Source organism: Phoca vitulina, unplaced genomic scaffold (genome assembly GCF_004348235.1).
Source record: "Phoca vitulina isolate PV1807 unplaced genomic scaffold, GSC_HSeal_1.0 scaffold33, whole genome shotgun sequence".
In the NCBI taxonomy this organism is placed as follows: domain Eukaryota; kingdom Metazoa; phylum Chordata; class Mammalia; order Carnivora; family Phocidae; genus Phoca; species Phoca vitulina.
In genome coordinates, this window is record NW_022589736.1 from 3,167,414 (window position 1) to 3,193,714 (window position 26,301).

The 26,301-nt window shown below is 46.5% G+C and overlaps 1 protein-coding gene across 1 annotated transcript in view; it reads right to left on the minus strand.

The window, feature by feature from the left end:
• DIP2C (disco interacting protein 2 homolog C) overlaps nt 1–24,312 on the minus strand; it is a 203,268-nt gene extending 178,956 nt beyond the window's left edge. The window contains exons 1-4 of the mRNA XM_032425522.1: nt 24,279–24,312; nt 23,263–23,367; nt 21,503–21,670; nt 12,303–12,413 (exon numbers count right to left, since the gene is read on the minus strand). Of these exons, the coding sequence (XP_032281413.1) occupies nt 12,303–12,413; nt 21,503–21,670; nt 23,263–23,367; nt 24,279–24,312 (418 nt within the window). The remainder of the gene's footprint in view (nt 1–12,302; nt 12,414–21,502; nt 21,671–23,262; nt 23,368–24,278) is intronic.
• Between the last annotated feature and the right edge of the window lie 1,989 nt (nt 24,313–26,301).

Here is a 26,301-nt window from a genome sequence, read left to right on the forward strand (position 1 = left end):
ATCTTTGACAAAGCAGGAAAGAATGTCCAATGGAAAAAAGACAGTCTCTTCAACAAATGGTGTTGGGAAAATTGGACAGCCACATGCAGAAGAATGAAACTGAACCATTTCCTTACACCACACACAAAAATAGACTCCAAATGGTTGAAAGACCTCAATGTGAGACAGGAGTCCATCAAAATCCTAAAGGAGAACACAGGCAGCAACCTCTTCGACCTCAGCCGCAGCAACTTCTTCCTAGAAACATCGCCAAAGGCAAGGGAAGCAAGGGCAAAAATGAACTATTGGGACTTCATCAAGATAAAAAGCTTTTGCAAAGCAAAGGAAACAGTCAACAAAACCAAAAGACAACTGACAGAATGGGAGAAGATATTTGCAAATGACATATCAGATAAAGGGCTAGTATCCAAAATCTATAAAGAACTCATCAAACTCAACACCAAAAGAACAAATGATCCAATCAAGAAATGGGCAGAAGACATGAACAGACATTTTTCCAAAGAAGACATCCAAATGGCCAACAGACACATGAAAAAGTGTTCAATATCGCTCGGCATCAGGGAAATCCAAATCAAAACCTCAATGAGATACCACCTCACACCAGTCAGAATGGCTAAAATTAACAAGTCAGGAAATGACAGATGTTGGCGGGGATGCGGAGAAAGGGGAACCCTCCTACACTGTTGGTGGGAATGCAAGCTGGTGCAGCCACTCTGGAAAACAGTATGGAGGTTCCTCAAAAAGTTGAAAATAGAGCTACCATATGATCCAGCAATTGCACTCCTGGGTATTTACCCCAAAGATACAAAAGTAGGGACCCGAAAGGCTACGTGCACCCCGATGTTTATAGCAGCAATGTCCACAATAGCCAAACTGTGGAAAGAGCCAAGATGTCCATCAACAGATGAATGGATAAAGAAGATGTGGTATATATATACAATGGAATATTATGCAGCCATCAAAAGGAATAAGATCTTGCCATTTGCAACGACGTGGATGGAACTGGAGGGTATTATGCTGAGCGAAATAAGTCAAACAGAGAAAGACATGTATCATATGACCTCACTGATATGAGGAATTCTTAATCTCAGGAAACAAACTGAGGGTTGCTGGAGTGGGGGGTGGGGTGGGAGGGATGGGGTGACTGGGTGATGGACACTGGGGAGGGTATGTGCTCTGGTAAGCGCTGTGAATTGTGCAAGACTGTTGAATCTCAGATCTGTACCTCTGAAACAAATAATGCAATATATGTTAAGAAAGAAAAAAAGAAGAAGAATGTAGCAGGAGGGGAAGAATGAAGGGGGGGAAATTGGAGGGGGAGAAGAACCATGAGAGACAATGGACTCTGAAAAACAAACTGAGGGTTCTAGAGGGGAGGGGGTTGGGAGGATGGGTTAGCCTGGTGATGGGTATTGAGGAGGGCACGTTCTGCATGGAGCACTGGGTGTTATGCACAAACAATGAATCATGGAACACTATATCTAAAACTAATGATGTAATGTATGGGGATTAACATAACAATAAAAAAAATTAAAAAAAAATTTTTTATTTGATAGAGCAAGAGAGAGGGACAGACTTCCAACATGGGGTTCAATCCCACAACCCTGAGATCATGACCTAAGCCAAAATCAAGAGTCAGATACTTAACTAACTGAGCCACCCAGGCACCCTGGGTCTATGATGCATTCTGAGTTAATTTTGTGAAAGGTTTAAGATGTTTAAGATCTGTGTCTACATTAAGTGCTATATGTTGAAAAGACTATCATTTCTCCATTGAGTTGCCTTTGCTTGTCAATATTGACCATATTTGTGGGTCTATTTCTGAGCTGTCTACTGTGATACATTGATCTATATGTCTATTGGTTCACCAATATCTGTCTGTACTATCCCTCATTTTATATTAAGTCTTGTAGTTGAATAGCATCAGTCCTCAACTTTGTTCTTTATTGTGTTGGCTATTTGGGGTCTTCTACATTTCTGTATAAACTTTAGAATTGACTTGTTGATATTCACAAAATAACTTCTGGGATTTTGGCTGGGATTGTTTCATCTATAGATCAAGCTGGGAAGAACTGACACCTTGACAATATTGAGTCTTCCTATCCATGAACATGGAATCTCTCTCAGTTTATTTAGTTCTTATGATTTATCACTTTTATCATTTTCCTCATATAGGCTTATACATTTTTTTAGAGTTCTAAATATTTCATTTGGGGGTGCTGATGTAAATGACATTGTAAATGACAATTTCAAATTCCGATTGTTTGTTGCTGGTATTTAAGAAAGTGATTGGTTTTTGTATGCTAACCTTCTATCCTGCAACCTTGTTATAATCACTTATTACTTCGATTTTTTGATGCTTGGGATTTTCTACATAGACAATCATATCATCTGTGAATAAACTTTTAATTCTTCCTTCCCAATCTGTATGCTTTTGATTTCCTTTTACTGTCCTATTGTATTAGCTAGGATTTCCAGTACAATGTGGCAAAGGAGTGGTAAGAGGGGACATCCTTGCCTTGCTCCTGATCTTGGTGGTAAACTGTTTAGTTTCTCACCACTAAGTATGATGTTAAGCAGAAATTTTTTTAGATGTTCTTTATCAAATTGAGGAAGTTCCCCTGCATTCCCAGTTTGCTGAGAGTTTTTAATCATGAATGGGCGTTAGATGTTGTCAAATGCTTTTTCTGTATCTATTGGTAGGGTCAAAGAGTTGTCTCCTTTAGTTTGTTGATGAGATGAATTACATTAATTGATTCTTGAATGTTAAACCAGCTTGCATACCTGGAATAAATTCAATTTCACTTAGTCATGGTGTATAATTTTTATACACTATTGCATTTGATTTGCTATTTTGTTGAGTTTTTTTAATCTATGTTCATGAGAGATAGTAGTTTATAGTTTTTCTTTCTCGTAATGCTTTTGTCTAGTTTTGGTATCAGGTTAATGCTGGTCTCATAGAATGCTTAGGAAGCACTCCCTCTCCTTTTATCTGCAGGAACAGAATATATAGAGAGGTATAATCTCTTCCTTAAATGTTTGGTAGAATTCATGAGTAACCCTGGTGCTTTGTTTTGGAAAGTCATTAATTATTGATTCATTTTTTAAATAGACATAGCCTTACTCAGATTGTCTACTTCTTCTTGTGTGACTGTTGACAGATTGTGTGTTTCAAGGAATGGGGTCCATTTTATCTCCATAATCTGTGGATACAGGGTTGTTTGTAATATTCCTTTGTCCTTTTATGGTCTATAGAATAAGTAGTGATGGTCAGTTTTTCATTTCTAGTATTAGTGATTTTTAATTTTTTTTTTTTTTTAGTTAACCTGGTCAGAAGTTTATCATTTATTGATCTTTTCAAAGAACAGTTCTTGGCTTTTTTATTTTCTGATTTCTTCTTTTCAATTTCATTATTTCTCCTTTAAGTTTTATTATTTTTCTTCTTCAGATTTACTTTGCTCTTTTCCTAAGGCTGAAGCTTATAGATTTAAGATCTTCTTTTCTAACATAAACACTGGCTACAGCACATTTGGTTGTAAGCACTATTTTTGCTGCATCCCACAAATTTTGATCACTTGTATTTTCTCCTTTTTAGTTCAAAATATTTTACAAGTTTCTTAGGCTTCCTTGATCCATGTGCTCGTCAGAAGCATGCTGTCTGCTCTCCAAGTGTGTGGGAATTCTCCAGTCACTGGTCATGCATTCTTAGGTTAATCCCACTGTGCCCTGACAGCATATTTTTATTCCTATTCCTTTCAATTTAAGGTGTGTTTTATGGCCCAGGATGTGGTCTATTTTGGTGACTGTTATGTGTGAGCTTGGGGATGTGTGTTTTGCTGTTGTTACATGGAATGCCCTATAAACGTCAGTTAAATCCAGTTGATCCAGGTGAACTCTTCAGTTCAACCATGTCCTCAACTGATTTGCTACCTACTGGATCTGTCCATCACTGATACAGAGATGCTGAAGCTCCACTGTAACTGTGGATTTGCCTATTTATGTCTGCAGATTTATGGCTCTTGTCTCATGGATTGTGATATTTTGTTAGGCATGTACACATTAAGAATTACGTCTTCTTAGAGAATCATCCCCTTTATCATATGTAATCCCTGATAACTTTTCTTGCTCTCAAGTCTGCCCCATAAGAAATTAATGTAGCTCCTCCAGCTTTTTAAATTAGTGTTAGCTGGTATATTTTTCTCCATCTCTTTAATTTTAATCTGTGTCTTTATATTTAAAGTGCATGTCTTATAGTCCACATGTAGTGGGTTGTGTTTTTAGTCTACTCTGATGGTGTAATTGGTGCATTAGGTCAGTGACATTTAAAGTGATTCGTCTGTTTGGATTATTATTTAACATGTTTGTTACTATTATCTATTGTACTTGTTCTTTGTCTTCCACTCTTTTTCTGAATTTTCTAGTTTTAACTGAGTATTGTATATGATCTGACTTTTACTCCTTTCTTGGCATATCAATTATATGTTTTTTACTTCTTCAAGTAGTTGTCCTTAAGTTGATGCTTCATAACAGAATATTCTCAGTTCCGCCCTCCTGCCCCCTATAACATCGTTGCCATTCACTTCACTAATGCATACGCTATAATCACCCAATACATTGTTCCTATCGTTACTCTGAATAAACTTTTTTTTTTTTTAAGATTTATTTATTTGCCAGAGAGTGTGAGCGAGCGGGAGAGCACAAGCAGGGGGAGCGGCAGGCAGAGGGAGAAGCAGGCTCCCCACTGAGCAGGGAGCCCGATGTGGGACTTGATCCCAGGACCCTGGGATCATGACCTGAGTCGAAGGCAGATGCTTAACCGACTGAGCCACCCAAGCATCCCATACTCTGAACAAACTTTAATCTGTAAGAGCAATTAAGAATTATAAAAACAACAGATTCTCTTTAGTCTTGGTGTAATCCTTCTCTAACATCTCCCCTTTCTTTATGTAGATGTGAATTTCTGACCTCACCACCTTCAGTCCACTGATGAGCCCATTCGTCATTTCTGTTACAGTGTCTCTGATTTCCAGCACTGCCTTTACATTCTCTGTAGGGCATCCATTTATCCACTGACATTACCCACCCCCAATTTTGGAGCAGTGGTTTTCCCAATGACTTCAGTTCACTGATGGATCAAAGTTGGGATCCAGCTGAACTCAACTGGCTGGTTTCCATTTCTAAACTTCTTTCTTGTTTTAAGGATCCATGTGACAAAGTCCATGCTTCCTCGGCATCCTGGCATGGAGCCAAGACTATCTCCTCTACTCCATCTTACTCTGTTTTTTCTCATTTCTCCCTCCTATGGACTTAATTCAATTTTCCTTTTACAACGTCTTAAATTAAATCCTTATTTCTTCAGTTTCCAGGATCTCTTATTACCTAATGTAAGTATTTTAGGCTATCAATTTCTAAGTGCTACTTTAGTGCACCATGCAAATTTTGACTGTTTTCACCCAAAATACAACAGCCTCTTAGCGTGTCCCTGCTTTCAGCCAGGAACCCACCCCAATCCAACCAATCTATCCCACACTGACATTTTCAACATGCAAATCTAACCATGCCATTTTCTGTTTAAATGACTAGGCACGGGTATCAAGGTTGAGTTCATTTTCATTAGTTTTGAACAAATAGGCCTTTACAGTCTGTCTTCAAATGCATCTTCCGTCTTCCTTCCAAGTCTCCCACAGCCTTGGTTTTAGAGTGGCCTTGTGGGATAAGACTTTCTGCCGTGCCAAATTTCCACACCTGCACTACACAGTGTAGTAGCCGCTTGTCTTAAATGTGGCTGGTGAAGCAAAAGAACAGAATTTTAAATTTAATTTAAATTAATTTAAATTTAAAAGGTCCACCACACTGGACAGTGCAGCTCGATACAGATAAGCCTGTCCTTCGCTGGGAATATCTCACTGAGTATGCAGTTTGATTTAGTGCATTCTTCTCTTACTCTACTGTAACAAAATACGTTATTTCAGATTTATACTAAATCATGAAAACATTTAGTTCAGAGAGAATCAGATTGCAGAGTCGGTAAGCATATTAAAATCAGTGAATTCAAATTGACTAGAGAAAGATAAACCTTCTCAGTGTAGGAAATTAAACTTTAATGTCGAGTAAGAACTGACTACAGGGTAAATACACTCTTTGGAAGCAAACACAATGTCTTCTGTATTCGTGTCTCACCTACATTGCTTAGCAAATGCTCGGGACACAAAACCGCACACGTGTTGGTTGGCTACCAGGACGCAGGCCCTTACGGCTAGCAGCTGAGCACTGCCACAGCTCAGATTCTAAACCGTCACCAGCACAAAACCAGCCTCAGGGGTGGGTTCACATGTACAAGCTTGTAGTTCACAGTGTCTCCAGGTTTAAAGAAGAATTTCATTTTTACAAGTCACAAGCAGTGGTTCTCAAACTCTTGGACCTAAAGAACACTTTAAGCTGTTAAAAATTGGTGAAATGTTAAAAAGCTTTAGTTTCTAGGACTAATGCTTTGATACTTACTGTATTAGAAAGTAAACTGACAGGGTGCCTGGGTGGCTCAGTTGGTTAAGCGACTGCCTTCGGCTCAGGTCATGATCCTGGAGTCCCAGGATCGAGTCCCGCATCGGGCTCCCTGCTCAGCGGGGAGTCTGCTTCTCCCTCTGACCCTCCCCCCTCTCATGTGCGCTCTCTCTCTCTCTCTCAAATAAATAAATAAAATCTTAAAAAAAAAATAGAAAGTAAACTGACAAACTTTTTAAAATGCAAGACTTCACAATCACCGTCTGCACCAACTGTCAGAGCGCAGTATCACCACATCTCACAGCCTTGGAAAAATCCATGTACCTTCACGAGAGGATGAGTGTGGACACAGCAAATCATGTCAGTGTTAGTCCAGAAAGAGTTTGACCTCACAGACATCCCTGGAGGGTCTCGGGGTCCCCCTGGGTCCCTGGAGCCTGTCTGGGTCTGCTGTCTAGGAGGGAGACTGGGCTCCATGGCATCCCACCTGGAGTGAGGGCTGGGCCCCGGGGAAGGCAGCGGCTCTGGTCCATGCACACATACAGACCCAGAGATGTGCTTTCTGAAGCTATATGTCAGCTCACCAAGAGACAAAACAACCATTTTAAACATATTAGGAAATTGTATGCTGCAGGTTTTTTTGAACATTCTTCCTTATCATTGTTGGTCCTGGTAGGAATAGAAACAACACAAATCTCAGTGTTCCTTTCTAGGGCTTCTGGTCGGGGGGAAAGGGTATAAAAAACAGCTAGAATTCCTTTAAGTTCTAATTTAGACTTATCAAGTAAAAGTAATAAAGTGCCTAATACAGAGTTTGACATTTTCTAGGTACTCAGGATATGCCTCTTCATTAATTCACTCTCCAAATCAAATTTAAGTTTCCAAATAGAGTTATTTAAAAAAGGAGAAGTACACACTATAATAAAGAATTCCAGTAGGAGTTCATTACAACGGAAGGCCACGGGTTTGGAAATGAAATGGAAAAGTATAGCCAAGAGAGATTAAATTTGAGGCTATATGGCTGACTGGATTGATTGTTAATTAGGGTAATTATCTAAGAGATAATAGAATTACTTCTTGGTTGATATAATTTGGTCACTGAAGCATCCAAAGTACTTCTACTGCAAGCTGAGTGGTCTAAGGATTTTAGAAAGCAAAATCTCCAGAGGGCCACAAAACTTTCTTTTGAGTGTCTGAAATCTTTCATGCTGGCTCAGGAAAACACAAACCAGAAAATCCTGACACCTGTACACTGGTAATAGGCCACACTAAGCTCTTCAGAGTTCATACCACATTTTAAAGAAGGATTTGGGGACATACACCGAAAGGGAAAGTAACTCACAGTATATTAGTGAAATGTCTAAATTAAGAAAACTCAGGACTAGCCTATTTTAACAACAAGAAATAGCAGAGAATAAGGTGGCGAGACCATCAAAGGAGGCTGATAATGACCCCCAGGTCCTCACTAGCTCCCCTTCAGGGTGGCTGCCACAAGACACAGGGGAGGCGCGGTGTTGGTCCTAGAAAATGAGAGCCCCATCGAGGTTCACAAGCACACACAAAGAGCCTCTGGATAGGTTTCTCCGATATGTAAATTAAGTAGTCATTACCTATTCAAAGTTGAGAGGAGTATGAATTTTTCGAAATGAAAATAGTCTATATGGAATACCATTTTCATAGTATTCCCTACATGGTAAGTGAACAGCAGGGCCAATTCCACCATCTTTAACCTACAAATGGAAACCTTAATCCTCTAAAGCAGAGCTGGAGACCATAACCCATGCAGCTGCGTGGTCTACACATGCAGGAATCACCACGCGTTCCCACCCTCACATACCCCCACGCTGACTCGGCCTCAAGGTCCTACTGCTATTACCCTTTTTTTTTTAAGATTTTATTTATTTATTTGACAGAGAGAGAGAGAGACAGCGAGAGAGGGAACACAAGCAGGAGGAGCAGGAGAAGGAGAAGCAGGCTTCCTGCCTAGCAGGGAGCCCGATGTGGGGCTCAATCCTAGTACCCTGGGATCATGACCTGAGCCGAAGGCAGACACTTAACTGACTGAGCCACCCAGATGCCCCACTGCTATTACCTTCTAAACGGAGGTCAGATCTCACTGACCCTGACTCATCTAAATGTGCATCAATCTCAGGATCTGACTCCTCTGCCTGTAAATCACATGCCACAATGCTACCAAATTCCTCCCTAAACCCTAAATGTGCTCCTCTTGTGCCTTTGCCTAAAATCTTCAAGTGATACCCTGACATCTTCAGGATAAGGTCTAAGTTTCTAAGCATAGTACACAACAGACCTTAAAATCTGGCCCATCCTACCTAATTTCTTGCTTTCCCCCAAACTATGCTTTTTCTCCTCCTTCCCTCCCTCCCTTCCTTCCAAAAATATTAACGACACACTATTTTAGATCCTTAGCATACGTGAATGAACAGAGAGATCCTTGTCTTTGTGAGCTTCGTGCTCTCGTGGTAGACAGGCAGATCGACAGAGAGGCGTACAGATGATGTAGGTAGCGAAATGACAGACAGGTAGATGGACAGATGATGGGTGGGTAGGTAGGAAGATGGATGACTGACAGTGTTGGAGGTGATAACTGCAATGGACATACATGAATCAGGAGGGGAAGCGTAGGGATTGTGCGAGGTGACACTGTGTCGTACCATTTTAACTGGGTGGTCAGAGAAGGCTCACGAAAACAGTAACCCCTGAGCAGAGACCTGATGGAAAGGTAACACGCAATGTATGTATCTGAGGGAAGAACATTCTAGGCAGCAGCAGCCGAGAGCATAAAGGCCCCATAGCAATTACATGCTTGAAACATCCAGAAAACCAGCGTGGTTGGAATAATGGGAAGCCAGACCACGGACATGGTAGATGCGAATCTTACTCCGAGAGCAGCAGAAACTGCTGGAATACGAGGAGTGTCACCAGCTAACCCATGTTTGGGTCACTGGTCTGGCTCTTCCTTTGGACTGTGAGCTCCTTAGCCCAAAGCAGGCAGAGCTCCAAGCTCATCCCCGGGTCTGGGGTTCTAACTGGAAAGACAGACCCCAACTGCAGCAGGTGTTCCCGTGTCTGCTGCCCCATGGGGATGCTACCTGACGCAAACAGAGATTCTTAAGTAGGCTCCAGGTGGGCTACACTGAGACAGTTGCAGTTTTCTTCTAAGAGGGCATTGCTGCAGGTTCTCGTACTCTCCTTCACCACCCTCCACCCACACTTCTCTCCCACATCTACTCCTCCACTCTCCAAGATGGGAGGCAGCCTGCAAGGATGAATGGAGATGCATCTGAGGCCAAGACAGCACCGTTTCCTACTTTGTTAACAGCTCTCAGACTTTTACTTGAAAGAAAAATGGTGAGGCAACCAGCACCTGGTCTGTCTCCTAAAGCAGCCAGGAGGATTTGGAGAATATGCCTTAGCAAAGGCCAGGAAAACATCAGGGTTTATCAGCCCCACCCCTCATCATTAGGAAAGACAGGTAATGGAGGAAACAGACTGTGCTAGGTCTTAATTTCCATCTAAATTTTTAAAAAGTTTAACACAGAGGGCACCTGGGTGGCTCAGTCGGTTAAGCGACTGCCTTTGGCTCAGGTCATGATCTCAGGGTCCTGGGATCGAGCCCCACATCGGGCTCCCTGCTCTGCGGGGAGCCTGCTTCTCCCTCTCCCCCTGCTTGTGTTCCCTCTCTCGCTGTGTCTCTCTCTGTCAAATAAATAAATAAAATCTTAAAAAAAAAAAAATTTAACAGAAAGAGCTTAGAACAAGACACAAGTTACAAACTTCTATGTGGGAAGAAGTCAGATAATAGAGCCAGACAAAGCTAGATTTGCATCCTGTTTTGATGAGGTACTCACTGTGTTACCGTTAACAACCACACACCTCCCTGAACTTTGTTTCTCATCTATAAAATGGAAAAAACATCACCTGACTGGTTTCTGTGAGAACTAAAGATACTGATGATCGTACATGTGTGTCTACGTGTGTGTGCCTGCATGCCTGCATGTGTCTACATGTTTGCACATCTACATATATCTGTGTGTTGGTGTCCACACGTGTGTCTACACGTGCATGTCTACCTGTGTCTGCATGTCCATGTCTCTAGGTCCACATATGTATCTATATGTGTCTACACGTGTGTCTGTGTGTGTGCTCTGCATACCTATGTATATATCTACAGGCATGTGTCTGTGTCCACATGTGTATCCACATATGTGTCTACCATACAGGGGGCTGTGTGTGCATGGACATGTGTTTACATGTGTGTCTACTGTACACGTGACTTTGTATCTGTCTGCATGTGTCACTACCTGTGTGTCTACTGTATGTGTGATTCTGTATGTCTGCATGTGTCTGTACTTGCATCTGCTGTATGCGTGACTACGTGTGTACATACATAAAACACTAACATGGTAGTATCCGGACAAGTGAGGTAACTGAAGCATTTCACAGTAAGTTGACAGCACCTGTGTGCATGCCTCTACCCACCTAACTATTTGAAAGAGGCCTCTGAGACACCTGAATGAGGATGGGCTCCTGAGACATGCTGGGTGTTCCAATATCTCTGGAAAACAGAAGGTGGAGTTGAGAACAAGCTCCTGCTTCATTCCATCCCCACACTGTCCCCACATCAAGGCATCTGGGGGGCTGGCGGGGCCAAGGGGCAGCACTCAGCCTTCACTCTCATTCCCCAGATGAGACCCTGATGCTGTAAGGTCTGCCCTACCCCTCCCTCCCTCCTAGGAAGGAGCCCAGCCAGGAAGTCAGGCAGATGGCTCCTTACTGGAAAGGGTGGGGGTTTTGTCTTGTCACCCTGCTAATGGAAGGAGCCGTGAAACAGAACCAAGAGCATGGTCGATCCGCCCAGCCCTGGTGTCAACTGCCTGAGCTGCCTCATCCCACAGCCTCTGCTTCCTCTTCTGCAACACGAAGGAGCAGTAAGTACTTCACCTGTTTGTTGTAAAAACCAAGTGGGATAGTACTTGTGAAAGTGCTCTGCAAAATATAAAGTGAAGTGTTAATCTTTTGTCATCATTAGCAATCCACATCCACCCTGAACTGAAGTCCTAGCAACAACACTTACTGATGATTTTCCTTAAAAACTGTAGTTAGGGAAGCAGGAAAAAGCAACTTTAATGTAGATGTTGGAAAAAAATCTCTAAAAATGTAATTAAAATATTAATCACCATACAAGTTTTCTGATGAGAGAAATTAATAGAATGAAATTAATGATAGAAATGTAAGCCAACCAAACCTGGGTGATGGCTATAATAGAACAAAGTTACCAAGACAGAATTCTTGTACACAGCACCATAAAACACAAGGGAAAGAAAAAACATGGGAAAGTTTAAGGATTTTCTTTTTTAAAAACTACTTGAAAAACAGAAATCCTGGGGTTAAAAGAGAAGGAAAAAAATTATAATAGCGACCAAGAAAATACAAAGTAAAACCAAACTGCTGAATAGTAACACCTAAAAAAAAGCAAAATTTGGCTCATGAGAGATTACTGTTCAATTGTTATGAAATTCTAAATAGCAGACACTATCTTTAAAAATGTGAAAAGAGTTACTGTTTACTGAGTTTTAATGTGTACCCCTGAGGGTATATTTGTTTAGGAGCCAGGATGTCATTACCTGTGATCACACAACCAACCAAAGGACATTCAAACGTACCACACTCCTGCCTCACACCCACGCAGCTGCTGCAGACATGCACCTGCCCGTCCACTTCACCATCACCATCACAGACCGGGGGATCAGTGACCTCACGACCACTTGGTGCCTTACCTGACCGATAGCGCTCATCTCGTGACCCTGAGGACCTTCGGCGGTGATAGCGAGTGGAAGAAGCAGGAGTGACGGGAGCCCGGCGCTCGGGAGGCAATGCTTGATCCACCCCTGGGTTAAGGGAAACAGCAAAGTAAGGTAAGGCTTTACTCGGCAGCCAGAGTTCATTTATTTGGTAAAATCATTTGGTAGAATGAAGCCCTGACTCACCGCATGCCCACAGCCAAGCTAGAGCATGCAAGGGCGTGGACGGGGGCCAGGGGACATCATGGACACTGAACAGGAAAGGGAGAAGTGTCCCAGGCAGGGGAAGACTCATGCCCGACACTACCCTTCAGAGACCCCCGCACAGGCTCCCTTATATCCCACACATCTAGAACAGCCATAAGAAAAATGGAGCCCAAAGAATCAAGTTATGATCTTCTTTATATAACAAACATATAGAAAGGGCTATGTTCATTCTCGAGGAAATTTAAAATTACATTTACCATTAAGGTTACCTTTACAATAAATCTTATAGGATATCTTAACGCTACAATTCAGGTAACCAGGACTGTGCATGAATGTTCATCTTTATTCATTCAAAATTTCTAACTCTGAATCTTACTCCCCTTGATGCGAAATAACTGAAAAATTTCTATTTCCATATGGCCATGACGAATTACCTGAAAGGATAAAACGGTCAGATAAAACTAATTTGACGGGTATTTGTCAAAAGCTGACCTAGATCTGGCGATCACGATACCGATTACACTTGGGAACTCGGGCAGCAGGAAGCACCATCTCCATAAAACTAAGTAAGTACAGCAGGAAAGGTTTCATCATTACGGTGCAGAAGTAAAGAAATTCGGAGCACTGGGCATCAAACATTAACTGCTGAGTCTTCGGAAAAGGACCAGCAATACTTGGTAGAGAAAGTAAACCAGTGATGGCTATTTTAACAGAAACTGTTTAGGCTTTCTGTGATGGCCCCATGAGGGTTATTTATATCAGGGGTGTAATTTTTCTCTTGTGCTGGTGATTTCTACACCTCAATTCTTTTTTTTTTCTTTTTAAGTAGGCTCCATGCTCAACGTGAGGCTCAAACTCACGACCCTGAGACCAACAGTTGCACACTCCACCGACTGAGCCAGCCAGGCATCTCGCTGCACCTCAGCTCCTGCTGGCATGTTTGTGGTTAATGACACGATAGGTTAACTAACTGCAGATTAACTGCATTCGGTTAACTGCATTAGAATTGTGCAGGAGACAGCCACGCCACAGTCACGCGGCGAGCTCCTGCAAGCGCTTCATCCAGTAGGCACACCAACATACATTGTTAAACTTCTGGATGACACAGCAGCTCACTGCTGCCAAACCCTGTCCAGTTATAGTCTGCAAATGATCTTTAAAAAAAACTACTCTATCTCATCAAACAGATGCACAGAATTTATGAAATCAAGGAGTACTATTAAGTCATAATGACAAGTGGTGGTCATTTGGTGTTTACATTCGTGTTTGTAAACATGAGCTTATGATCCCTCTTAATTGCCCGTTTTAGACAACACATGACTTCTTTACAGAAGTGTGGCCCTCACTGTACCACAGTTAGATCATGAGTCAGTAGTGTGCCGTGAACACCCTTCTATCTTAGACTTTTTTATTATTCCTGGGTTAATATTTGCATCTTTTGGTTCCATCATCTTGGTTTTCAATGGACCTCTTGCTAATTCCTTCAAAATATCCCAACAGAACTGAAACCCTTTCCAACACTTTCTCCCCCATGGGCAATCACCAACAACTTGGGGACAGTCTTTTAGTTCGGTATTCTTTTTCCCTGAAGACCCTCCTCGTGGATCCCCTCCTGCTCTAATCCAGGCTGGCTGGTCCAGACCTGCTTTACAACCACCACAGAGCATCCCTTCCTCCTGGAACTTGCTTTTGCCTAGACATCTAAGCAAAATTACAGATAAATTTGAAATTTGGAAAATGTGTAAAAATCGATTTATTTGAAAGTTATGTGCATTCATGGCTTCTCATGCCAATTATTGGTGAGAAGTCAAATGTCATTCTGATGGTATTCTGTTCATGAAAAATCTGTTTATTGTTTTCTTTTCTCCTCTGTCAACTTGCACAATTTTTTCTTTACTCCCACCGAAGAAGCTGCGAGTCTGTCTTCCTCCTGTGGTGGGGTTATCACCAGACCTACTGCCAGCAAGCAGATGTTTTACCTGAGCTATTGCATTTACCCGAAGAAGAGACCTCCGCTCTCCTGTCTTGTGAATCATTCGGGGCTGGAGCTGTTCTCATTCTCCAGGGCACATGCTCGGATTCAGTGCCTTGCACCCCAAATCCCGAGGTTCTCAGGTCTATTTCTCCAGAGAACAAACATCTCTGGGGGAGTGGGGAAGACGTGGGTCACCTGCTTCCTAGATGCCAAGCCTCATCCTCTCCCTCTGGTGCCCATGAAAGCAGCACCATCTGCTACACGTTGCATCCCCATCATTGACCCCGATACCACAAAAACTTGCCACTGTTTCTCCCATCCGTCTGTCCTGTGGATTGACACTTCATCCACTTACAGACACATCTTGGTGCGGTTCTGGGAAGAAGAGGAGCTAAATGTGCACATTCAAGCTGCCAAGGTCTAACAGATTTATACACACAGTTAAGTCCAGCTTTCCCTCTCAGTCCTGCTACAGACCTCGGGAATTCAAGTACACTTCCCGGAATTCCATTAACCTTAACCCCACCTGGGTCCCCTGTGGCCGTGCACCTCTGGGAAACGCAGGCGCGGCACACAGACCAGGACCTGCACGCCTGTCCTCAGCTAATTTTGCACACAAACACTGGACATTTACCTTCATAGGCTGAAGTACACAGCTTACAACACAAGTTTTGAGAGAAATGAGTTAACTAACAAAAGGAGAATACCTTCAACAGCTCACTGGCAACAGGGCATTTTAAAAAGCTAAAATATTGGTGTGCACATTTCTGTCATTAATTTTTATCTGCCCTCACTGTGAATGAAATCTGAAGTAGCTTAAAGTATGTTCTGACAAGGAAAAGCCCTCTGTCAAATATGCAGCAACTCCAGATTAGAATTTCCACCTGTCCGCACAGGGGGACCCTGAGGTAATGAGTGAGGGGTCCTTCCCGCTGGGTGTCAGGTGGCATGCGCACATGCATCTTTACTAGAACACACAGAACTCAGGATGCAGGGCACCAAGGGCCCAGGCTCCCGCCACGACTGAAAACCAGCTCTCGGGACCACTGGAACGTGGGCAACAGAATGTGGGGACCAGGTCTGAGCGAGGACACTGGAAGGCCAGGGGTCTCGAGGGAAGTGGGGGAGCCCTCCAAAACCACATGAAGCCAGCGCGCAAAGATTAATCCTTCTCAGGCAAACGTGTGGCGGGGATGGAGAGTGGCTCTCCGTCCCACGCTTATGAAGCACCACGTGGCAGACAGAGACTCAGCTTCAGGTCCCATGTAAATGGAGGGACAGGGCACCAGGGACACGTTGGGCTCTAGAGCCCAGCTACCCTGAGCCTCAGTTTCCCGTCTGTACACAACTCTGCCATTCTAAGTAGCATCTGAATGTTCACGGGTAGCTGCCCCTTCCCTTGAGACGGGCGCCCCCTCCCGGTGCTCCCAGGTGCGCTGGGGGCTCGGTCCTCGGGGCAGAAGTCACAGGCTGCTGGGCTCTGCATGCTGGGCAGTAACACTGTCACAAGGGCAAGTCTACCTCGTCCCTGGAAGAGAAGTGGCCTCGTGATCTCGCTGCCAAACGACTCATCCCCCAGTGACCTTCCCAGGACAAGACTACTGCCCAGGAACGAAATCGGGGCAGCTAACAGCTGTGAGGTTGGCGGACAACGAGTGCTCCTTGGATTCTCACCCAGGAGCCAGGACGTCTGTCTGCTCATCCCCTCCCTGGGCAACGCTGCCCTGGCCCACGGGAGGACCTTGGGGAGGGCTACTGAACCAACACGGCTGGTCTTCACGGCGTGAGCAGGGCCTTGCGAGGCTTTCATCAGGCGTCAGTTCAAACATGGCCTTCAGTGAGATTTCTATTTCCCTCGAGAACCGCAAAGGGGCTCGAGAGGAAGGAACCTGAGGAGCCCAAGAGGAAAGAGGAAGGTGGCCAGGCAGGGAGACAGTAACCAAGCCCAGGACCCTGGCCCTCTGCCAGCGATGTCCTCAGACAGCCACACGCGAGTCCGTCCCAATTGCTTCCAACACATGAGGAAGAAAGGACTCCGCAAAGGAAATCCCTAACAACACAGTGCTGTCCCCTGAGCAACCCACCAATTCCAGTGCCAGACACTGGAAACCACGACAGTCCTCACATTCACTCAGGAATGTGGCCACAGGGGCTCTGCGGCTCTGACATGCTGTCTGCTTCGGGCCAGGACACCTGCCGTGTAGACCACCTGGCTCATCTGGGTGTCAAATGTTCTAGAAAACATCAAGACTTCTAAATTCAGATAGCAAGGGAAATACATGAGAACGCCGTGGTTTTCCACATAGTTTCAAAAGAAATCATGAAGGATTTGTGGAAGATGACTTCAGTAAAAATGCATATGGGATTCAAAACTAGAAGACCTTGATCCAAATTCTGGTCTTATTCTTAGTCCGCGTGGAACTGGGCAAATGTCTCAGCTGCTACCTCAGCTTCCGTGTACGTTGGGAGTAGACATGGACACGGTCACGTGTGAGTGACGTCCCCTCAGGCCCTTGCTGGAACCCAAGCCTCTCTGGTCCTGTCCCCTCGCGTTCAGTGCCCGTGGATCCCAGGGCCCAGCAGGAACTCACAGCCGCCCTGGGGCTCCTACACACGTGGATCCAGCTTCAGGAACCTGGTGAAATTGCGGAGGGCTTTTCCACGTTTCAAGTCTACACAAAAACGATTTCTGAATTGTCCCCTTCTCTTCTAGTACTTAATTAACTCTCACATAGCGGCACTTACTTCTAAAATAAGTGCAATCAAGCCTTTGCAGAAGATACGCAGTACCGTTGTTACGTAAGATGAGAAACTTACTACGTTTCCTTTGTATGGACTCAGACGAGAACACAGCACAGAAAGAAATTCCATCACCTCCACAGCTGCCCCAACTGTCAGCCTGATTCTTGTTTCTGCCTCTCATAACCGAAGTTCTTGCTGAAAATCAGTATGAATTTGCTAACCGTATTCCTGTCAATATACTGTAGTTTGATTAGAGACTCATTTTGTGGAAAAGTGCAGAAGATCTGGAACTTTAGAGAGCTTGACGTGCATCCAATGGGTGCTCTTTGCTCACCGAGTAACAACAGAAGCTCAGAAGGGAATGAGTGCACGAGGTCAGGAGCGGGGCTGCAAATGTCTGCGTTTTTCAGATGCCCACACGAGCCAGTTCCAAAGCAGACATCTTTCTCGCTGCCCAGGTGGACGCTCAGACCCCACTCCCAGCTCTGCTCAGGCTGCAGAAGCTTGCACGGGAGGAGGCTTCTTGGCTCCCGTGACCCCTGGTATGGGGAAGCAGGAACTCGGCGGGTAGGACACCACTAAGAATAACGGGAAATCCATCTGACCAAACCCACAGCTGCGTGTGATAGAACAAGAGCTCGGCCAAGGAGAGAAGCAAACTGTGCACTGAGATCACGACTGTGGGTAGCTCACCTAGGACACGGGTAGTTCACCTCTCGCTGAGGAAGGCTCAGCTCCTACAGCAAGTCCATCTGGAAAAGATTCACGCCAAGTCACAGACCGGCAACCTGATTTAAAGACCCGTTTTCTCTTCCGGGGTTTAAGCTTGCACCTGACACCCCGTCCGTCATGAACAGACAGCATGGCATGACCCCTCAGTGGGGGTGGTCCCCAAGGAGCCTGTCCCTCAAGCCCTGGTGGGGATGGGCTAACGTGGCTTCCGGGCCCAGGACTGCACTCTGGGAGACCCTAACTCCTGCTGCGGAATGAAGACACGGAGCCGGTGTGCAGCGGGCACCGGAGGAGCAGAGACCCGGCCAGGGGCAGCTCAGGAGGCCACAGCACCCACACGCTTTCTTCTCTGAGGCTCGAACGGCACCTGACTGCAGTCTGCATCCTTAAACACAAGACAGGAACATGCCTCATCATCCGGGAGACCAGAAAGGGCACAATTCACAAGCTCTGAACTCTGCCCCTTGAAGGAGACTCCTTCACAAACCTGGGGACCCAGCAGGAGCCTCGGCGGCTGGGCTTCAGATGCTGCCGCCTCCATATGGGCCTGTCCCAGGAAAAACGACGTCAGTGTGTCTGCAGTTAGAGCAACGAACACCGGGGATGCTGAGCTGAAATCCAGGATTAATGATCATAAAATACAATTCAGTTGACTAGAATGTGCAGAGGCCCCAAATCGTGTTCTCCTTTAACCTCTCAGATATGGCAACAGTGAGGAGCACGATGTGTCACCATCTACAAGTATCCAGATCGGAAATCAAAACAAAGCTGTGCCTCCAGCACAAGAGGTCCGTCTGCCTGGATGCTCGGGGCATCACGCAGAGCTGAGCACCACGCAGACACGCTGGCTCGGCCCTCGGCGGGGCCGGCTCTGAGTGCTCCCTGCTCCACCAGCACCTGCTGGACACACTGGCCTGGTGCCCACGTGGGCGCTGTGGCCAGGAGGACGCAGGGCAGGGCCCTACCTGACACCAGCAGGGATTTGACAGGGCGTCCACAGCCCAGCAGCCGGTCTGTAACGTGCAGACGGTTACTGGTTCATCCTTCTGCAAATATCTGAAAGCGCCTACCTCCTCGGGGAGAAGTGGGATGTTGTGAGGAGCGGGACCAGAGGGCCTGTCCTAACCCCAGGGATCCTTGCAGAAGTGACATGGGAGCTGGGCTTCGAACAATGCGCTGGTGCAGAGAGAGGGCAAGCAGGTGCAGGAGGCCACCCTTGGAAACGGAGCACGGGACCGTCCAGCAGCAGGAAGGCCCATGGAGCTGAAGAGGGGCCAGGGCTTCTGTGTGCAAAACCTTCTGACGCAGACTTGGCTACGCTCCGCGCAGGGCCCTCGGCGTCCTTCAGTAGGAGCAAACGCAGTCAATTCACCCTCACCAAGAGGTCCCTCCACCGAGGAGGCTGTTCACGCGCATCCCATGGCCAATTCCCGGGGAGCAGGAAGAGAGAAGACAGACTTGCCCTCTGGTCTCATGAGTGGAATCCACCAAGATTTCTGTAACTATACAGTCATGGGAAATCCTTGAACAGAACGCCACCTGGCCGTTGATGGAAAAGCAAGATGGGCACACACGGGACCGGCCCTACAGAAACCACCCTCCACGGAGAAACACGCACAGAGTCACGGGGAAAGTCTATCTCCTGACATACTTGCTGTGAGAAACAGGGACTCTGTTTGGTCCTGGGAACTCTATTTCAGTAACAGTGGAATTTGACGGCATGACCTTGTCCCAGAAGCAGCAGGGACTTGGTTGTCGAAGCCAGCTCTGGTGCTCAGATGTGCCCACAGAGACTGGCAGCGAGTGGGTTTGTGTTCTGTTTTTAAAGTTTTATCAGGTTTGGGGATTAATGAAAGAGACACTAGGACCAGGACCCAATGGGTCAGTCTTAAGTAATATTTTCTTCTTGAAAATGATTTTTAGCGTATTTTCCTGACTCCTTCTTTCCTTTCTAGCTCCTGGCACAGTTTTTCTCCTCTAGATTTAGGGAAGCACTCAACATTGCGCTCCCCAAAGACAACGTATCTTCTGGGGCACCTGGTACCACCAGGTGTCCAGAGAGGAAAACCAGGAGACAGACTGCTTCCGCAGCACGTTCCCTGGGATGGACTAACGCCCGGGACTCTGACCCGAGTGCTCACAAATGCCCATACAAGCCACTCTAATTCAGAACTGTGTGTCCCAAACGACATCTTAGAAATGTTTTTAGAATACTTTCTAGAAGTGTTAATATTTTCTCTGACAAATAAAAATAATGTTAAAAAAAAAAAAAGGTTCACAAAACACAAACGCCCTTACAGGAACGTGCTCAGCAGAATAAGGTGACTGACTACACACTAGACGCTTCTCCTGAGATCCTAGACCAAAAGCGTCACTTCTCAGACTGGGCGCGTCAAGAAAGCAAGCTCGGACTCAGAACCCTCTGCTCTCGTGCTACTTCCCCAGAGTTCTACAGAATGAACGACCATTCACATGATTTCTCAGAAATAATGACTAGCAGTAAAAACTGCAAAACTGGCTGGAATCTGCTCTCCTGAGTCTAGAACCATGGGGAACCCGCCTTCCCTTCCCGGGGGGCCCGGTGGGGGGGAACGGGACACAAGGCTCCCAGAGCAGCGTCTCCAAGCAGGCTGCCTCCTCCTCACGTCTCAGTCAGGTGCGGGAGGCTCCTGTGAACTGTGAAGCGGATCCCACAGCTCACGCCCGACTCCACTGGCCCCTCACCCACCTGCCCCTCCCCATCAGGGGCCCAGAGAAGAGGGACTGGAGCCCCAGCAGAGGCCTCGTCTGAGACCCTAAGGCCAAGGCAACATACATCTCTTTTTATTTCTTCATGATTTTCAAATAATGGCCCTTATTTGGGATAAATCCCTAAAGATAGACCTAAAGCGTACCAATGCTCATTTTCTTGTACTAAAAGATGGATTGAACTCATTCTTTGAGCTTCTTATATTCAAAAGATTGCCCACGAAAGTAACTGTGGTCTCCGAATGGGCCCATCACCTCTGAGAATACACTGTACAATCACTGGCTCGATTTTTCTACTTCCGTTTGGAAACAGGATCGTGCTGCCATGTGGACCTCGCTCCCTAGCAGAGCTCAGGGCCACGGCGGCCCGATACTCCCTCGAGGAGACCAGACCCCCACGGTAGTGGAAGACCAACCATTGCAACAAGAATTTTAGGGTTTGTCATGCAATCTTCTTTCTCAAGTGTTTCTAAGTGGTGCCCCAACTGTGAAAATAGGGTTGTACAACACAGTATTACATCTTCAGAGAAAAGACTGCGAACTGGGCCCTGAGGCAGCGGGACAGTCGGGGTGTGGGGACTGGGACACGTGGCCCCCAGTGAGTGGCGGGAGCCCGTCGGGAGGATGGGGCTCGCCCGGAACCCCGCCTGCACCCGCACGCGGCTGTGTGAGAAAACCCTCTAGTGTCGCCCACACGGGGAGTTCACAGCACGGCAGGTGGGAGGTCGGCCTCCGGCCCTGCGGGGGGTCTCTCTCAGTGGAGTGCGCTCACCGAAGCGAAAGTAAAACAGCGGCCGGTTCCCCGCGGTGCTGGCCGCCCGCTCTCTGACCGCGGCTTCTCGGATGTCACACACCCCGATGTTGCCGGAGTGCAGCGCTCTTCCCGGGGCTCCTTCACTGTGCTGCAGTCTACACCGGACCACGGCAGCTCCGTTCGCTGCTGTAACAAGTTGAGAAAAACTAATTAATGCAAACTTTTGGTTTTTTTTTTTTAAATTTGTTACAGCACTGAGCAGAGCTGCCGCCCCCATGCAGAACAGCACAAAGAACACCAAAGGACCACGCGACACGGGGCCACCCTCAACGCCCAGCCAGCACGGCCAGCCGCATCCTCCGCACCGCCGCGGCTCAACAGCATCTCCTGGGAATGCACAGACCTGCTTCCGTTTCACTTCTGTTTGGTCTGTCCCAGAAACTAAAAGCCCACAATGTCAGGAGCCTACAGTCCGCCCCGGCAGCCCTCCTCCAAGACGTGGGGGCAGTCCCTGCAGGAAGGAATCACACGGACCCGCCACGGAGTCTGCCGTCAGCCTGGCAGTCCTGCTGGAAGACCGTCTGGTCATCTGCCCACATCTGCTCTAAAAGCCTTCCACACGTGGGTGTCCGCCAGCCAAAAATCCGACTCACTTTCAATTCACTGAATAGAACAGAGCTTCTTCCTTCCAGAAGCCAGACAACAGGGAAATCCAGCCCATCGGCTAAGTCAGGCCAACACAACAGGTCCACCTTCACGTTAACTTTCTCAAATATCAAGCAAAGAAAGAAAAATACACAAAATCAAAACAAAACTACAAGCACAACAGAAACTCCACACACAAATTCAGTTCCCTGGATTGTGAGCTGTACGAACCACCCCTCACCATGCTAACGGAACACTAGGTGGGGGTGTCATAGGAGGGCAGAGGGACAGAGTGGGTCTGTGCACCATGCGCACCTGCAGACGTAAACCTCTCTACCAGAAGCTCCTGAGCTGGGCTTGAAACAAATCGTTTCAACAGTGAAAACTATAGAGTTCAGGAAGCACCTGTAAAATTTAGGTTGCTTTCCTTTTTCGTTGAGGACTTGGGTCAGATTTAAGCCATTCCTAAAACCTAGCAGATTCTCAGGGTCACCTCCAATTGAACTATGCTTCAATCAGAACTAAAGGGCCACAACTCCAGCCTGGGAGCATGTTTTCTCCTGAAATGTGCAGAACGCAGGTCAAGTGCACAGAGAGTCTACAAACCTGCACCCAGGAAACACTTGAATGAAACAGACTTTGTACTTCAGGGAAGAATCCACAGCATTTTATGATCACATTTCAGAACACAACCAACCTTTACCAAGTCATAGCCCCACGCGGGGTACTCTAGATTCTAGATCTGCCCCCTCATGACAGCAACAAAAACCTTGGGTTAATTTAAACTAGAGTCAATGGCAATAATTTTTAATTCACTAAACCAAAAGTCATGTTTACATCATAAGTGCTTTCATATTTGTTTATAATAAGCATTTTAGAGTAATCGATGTATTCTTGCCTTTTGTAGATGAAATACCTATTAAATTAGGCACATTTACAGAAGAGTCCATGTGCCTCCTGCGTCCACAAAACATGTGCAATCACAGAGGAGTCCTGTGTGGCCAGTGCCACATCAGAAGTGTGACCTTTGTGCAGATTGGGCGTGAGAAAGGGTTTGCACTCAGCGGTTTCTCCTGCATGTTACACTGAACTCTTAAAATCAGATGCTTTATGTACTCATGGAGGGTACGTACTCGGAGGCTGGGGCAGGTAGGCTCCGATGAGTTTTGACCTCTTCTTTTCATACCCTTTTTGGGTGATGTCACCTGGAAGAGAAGAAAAGAGACATTCAGAATGGCCTCAGTGACGAGTGGGTCGCTCTTCAGATTCTAAGACACCACAAGTTACATCTTTTGTGTCTTCTGTTTGCCTTTTAATTATAATTTAAAGAATAAAGGACCTTGTCATTCACCTTGGCCCTCCCCTGCCCTCAAATAGTCATTTAAGTTACATAAAAATCCTTGGTAGGCTCCTGCTTGTCCCAGCCCCTCCCTGCGAGGTCTCGGCTCCCACAGGACGCAGAATTAGTCTGTGATCTTGTTCACACCAGCCGAGCACAAAGCCTTCCAGTCTGTATGGCTCTCACTAGTTTAGCCAAGGGACACTGCAGGCATCGATGCTGGGGACAGCCACCCAAACCGTGCTGACCAGCATCTTCCTCCACGGACCAACCCGGCTGGGCAGTCCCAAGGACACCAAACTGCTCGGGTGTTTATGAAAATAGGTGACTCAGACCAAATGAAACATGAAATAAAGCAAGAGAATGTGGGACCTACAGAAATCTAAAGTATGTGAGCAAGGTGCTCATCCTTAAAGCAAAAATTGAAATGTTAAAGCCAGAGGTTCACATGCAGAAAAGCAAGGGGTATACACGCTGACGTTTTCCCCAAGTGCTCAGTACCTAGGACAAAGCAACCCGTGGAACACACAACAGCCTTTTCTAATTTTAAGTGCTAATACACAAAATGCCGGTTTTGCCCTTGAATATTTTGTAGCATTTTTTTTCCCCCAATATTCTGATCAAATCATCATTCCCCGAAGAGCTAAACAGTCAAGTTTTAATAAAACTACAGATTGGGGAATTTGCTTTTTCTGAGGACATACGCTCACTAAATTTGAGCAAACCATAAAGCACCCTGAGTGTATGCTGACTGACCCGACAAACTCACAGCTCCCACTGTGAGTCGTGTGCACCCCATGAAACGCACACCTTGTTTTAAACAACAGAAGTCTGTGGAAAACATTGTCCGCTATCAACCGGCAAGCAGCCTGATGCTATCAGCATGTCCGCGGGCCACCGTCGATGAGCAACACTCACCGCATGGCCCTCCGGTGAACACGCACTACGGCTGGGCCCACACCCACCCTCAGCACTGAGGCTGCTCGGCTGCTTCTGGACATGCTCCATCCAATCCCCCATTTTATTTATTTATTTTTAAAGATTTTATTTATTTATTTGAGATAGAGCAAGAGAGAGAGAGAGCACGAATAAGGGGGAGGGTCAGAGAGAGAAGCAGATTCCCCGCTGAGCAGAGAGCCTGACATGGGGCTCGATCCCAGGACCCTGGGATCATGACCTGAGCCGAAGGCAGATGCTTAACCAACTGAGCCACCCAGGCGCCTCTCAAATTCCCCATTTTAAAAGGATGCCTAAAATCTCAATAACCAAAAACCCCATGTGCACACACACTCTGGAGCGTGTTTGCAATTTCAGGAAAAAGGACTAAGTTATCGAATTAGGACACTGGCTGAGAAGTGTTGGTCACGGGTCACACCTTCTGATTCCTGGCCACGACCAGTACACCTCTTGTCACGTTAAAGACAAGAAAACATCTTTGAGGAAACAGCATAAAACCAATCTGCAGAAGAAACACCACCGGGATAGGGAAGTGCTGTGGCTAGCGGGGACCACGCGGGGGAGGTGGGGTCGGGGGTCAGAGGCGGACAGGCCCCCCAGGCTGCTTCACATCAGCCTGCCTGAGCGCAGGGGACAGCGAAGCTCCCAGTCCTGCTCACAGTCAGAGAGGAACGTTCTGCCCTTAGAGGACATGGCAGTAGACACCAGAGGCTTCTCCCAGCCCCGCGGACCCTGAGAAGCAGCTCCCTGTGGGCTCCCTGTCCCTCACTCCCCATGCTCCCCCCACTGCTCTCTGAGCACAGTGCCGGTGAGGAACCAGTTCATTTCCTGCTCCTTCATCCTCCGCAGTGCATTTCCCCAATTCAGAGCCCGTCTGCTCCCTGCAAGGGAGGGGCCAGGACATCAGGGATGGGCAGAGGGGCACACAGGTGAGGGCGGACCGTGGGGCCACAGCGGTCCTGAGCGGCCCCCTTCCCTGGCCATCCCCCAGCCTCCCAGCGGCTCTGCACAATTCCAGTCCCAATCCCAGCCTGAGTAAGCCAGCACCTTTCACGGTTTGCGCTGCACCCAAAATTTAGCTCATGTTTTAAAAATGTCTCAGATGGGGCACCTGGCTGGCTCAGTCAATAGATTATGCGACTCTTAGAGTTCGAGCCCCACGTTGGGCGTAGAGATTACTTTGAATGAATGAATAAATAAGGAATAGAAATACATTTGCAGGAGCACCTGGGTGGCTCAGTTGGTGAAGCATCTGCCTTCAGTTCAGGTCATGATCCCGGGGTCCTGGGATCGAGCCTCGAGTCGGGCTCCCCTCTCAGGGGGGAGCCTGCTTCTTCCTCTCACTGTCCCTCTATGCGCTCTCTTGCTCTCTCCTCTCAAATAAAATCTTTTAAAAAGTCCCAGAAGAACATGTAAGTATGGGGGGAGGAGGTCCTCACTTAATTTTCGGCATAGGACAACCTCAAAGGAATCTCAGTTTTTACTGTCTTACTTCGGGAAGCTCCAATTAGTAAGACCTTAGGCCTCAGGAAAACAAGGCTTTTCCTGGTGAAACCAGGACTGTCCATGGAACTGGAAGAGGTCAGGGTCAGTCCCGCAAAGGCACATCCACACAGTTCCCGGCCCTGCGCAAGTCCCCAGCCCCGCGCAGAAAGGGCTTGGCAGCGGGAGGAGTCCCTGCTTCCGAGCGGGCGAGTCATGTTGGCCCCACTATGAAACCATGCTCAGAAGCAACCGGCTCACAGGGGATTTCCACATACCACTCTCAGAGACCCCAGGTTGCTAACAGCTCTTAAAACCCGTAAGTGTGGAAAGACAGACACTTTTTATTCGGTAACTTCATCTAAATCAGGGGTCGCCAACTACAAATGCAGCT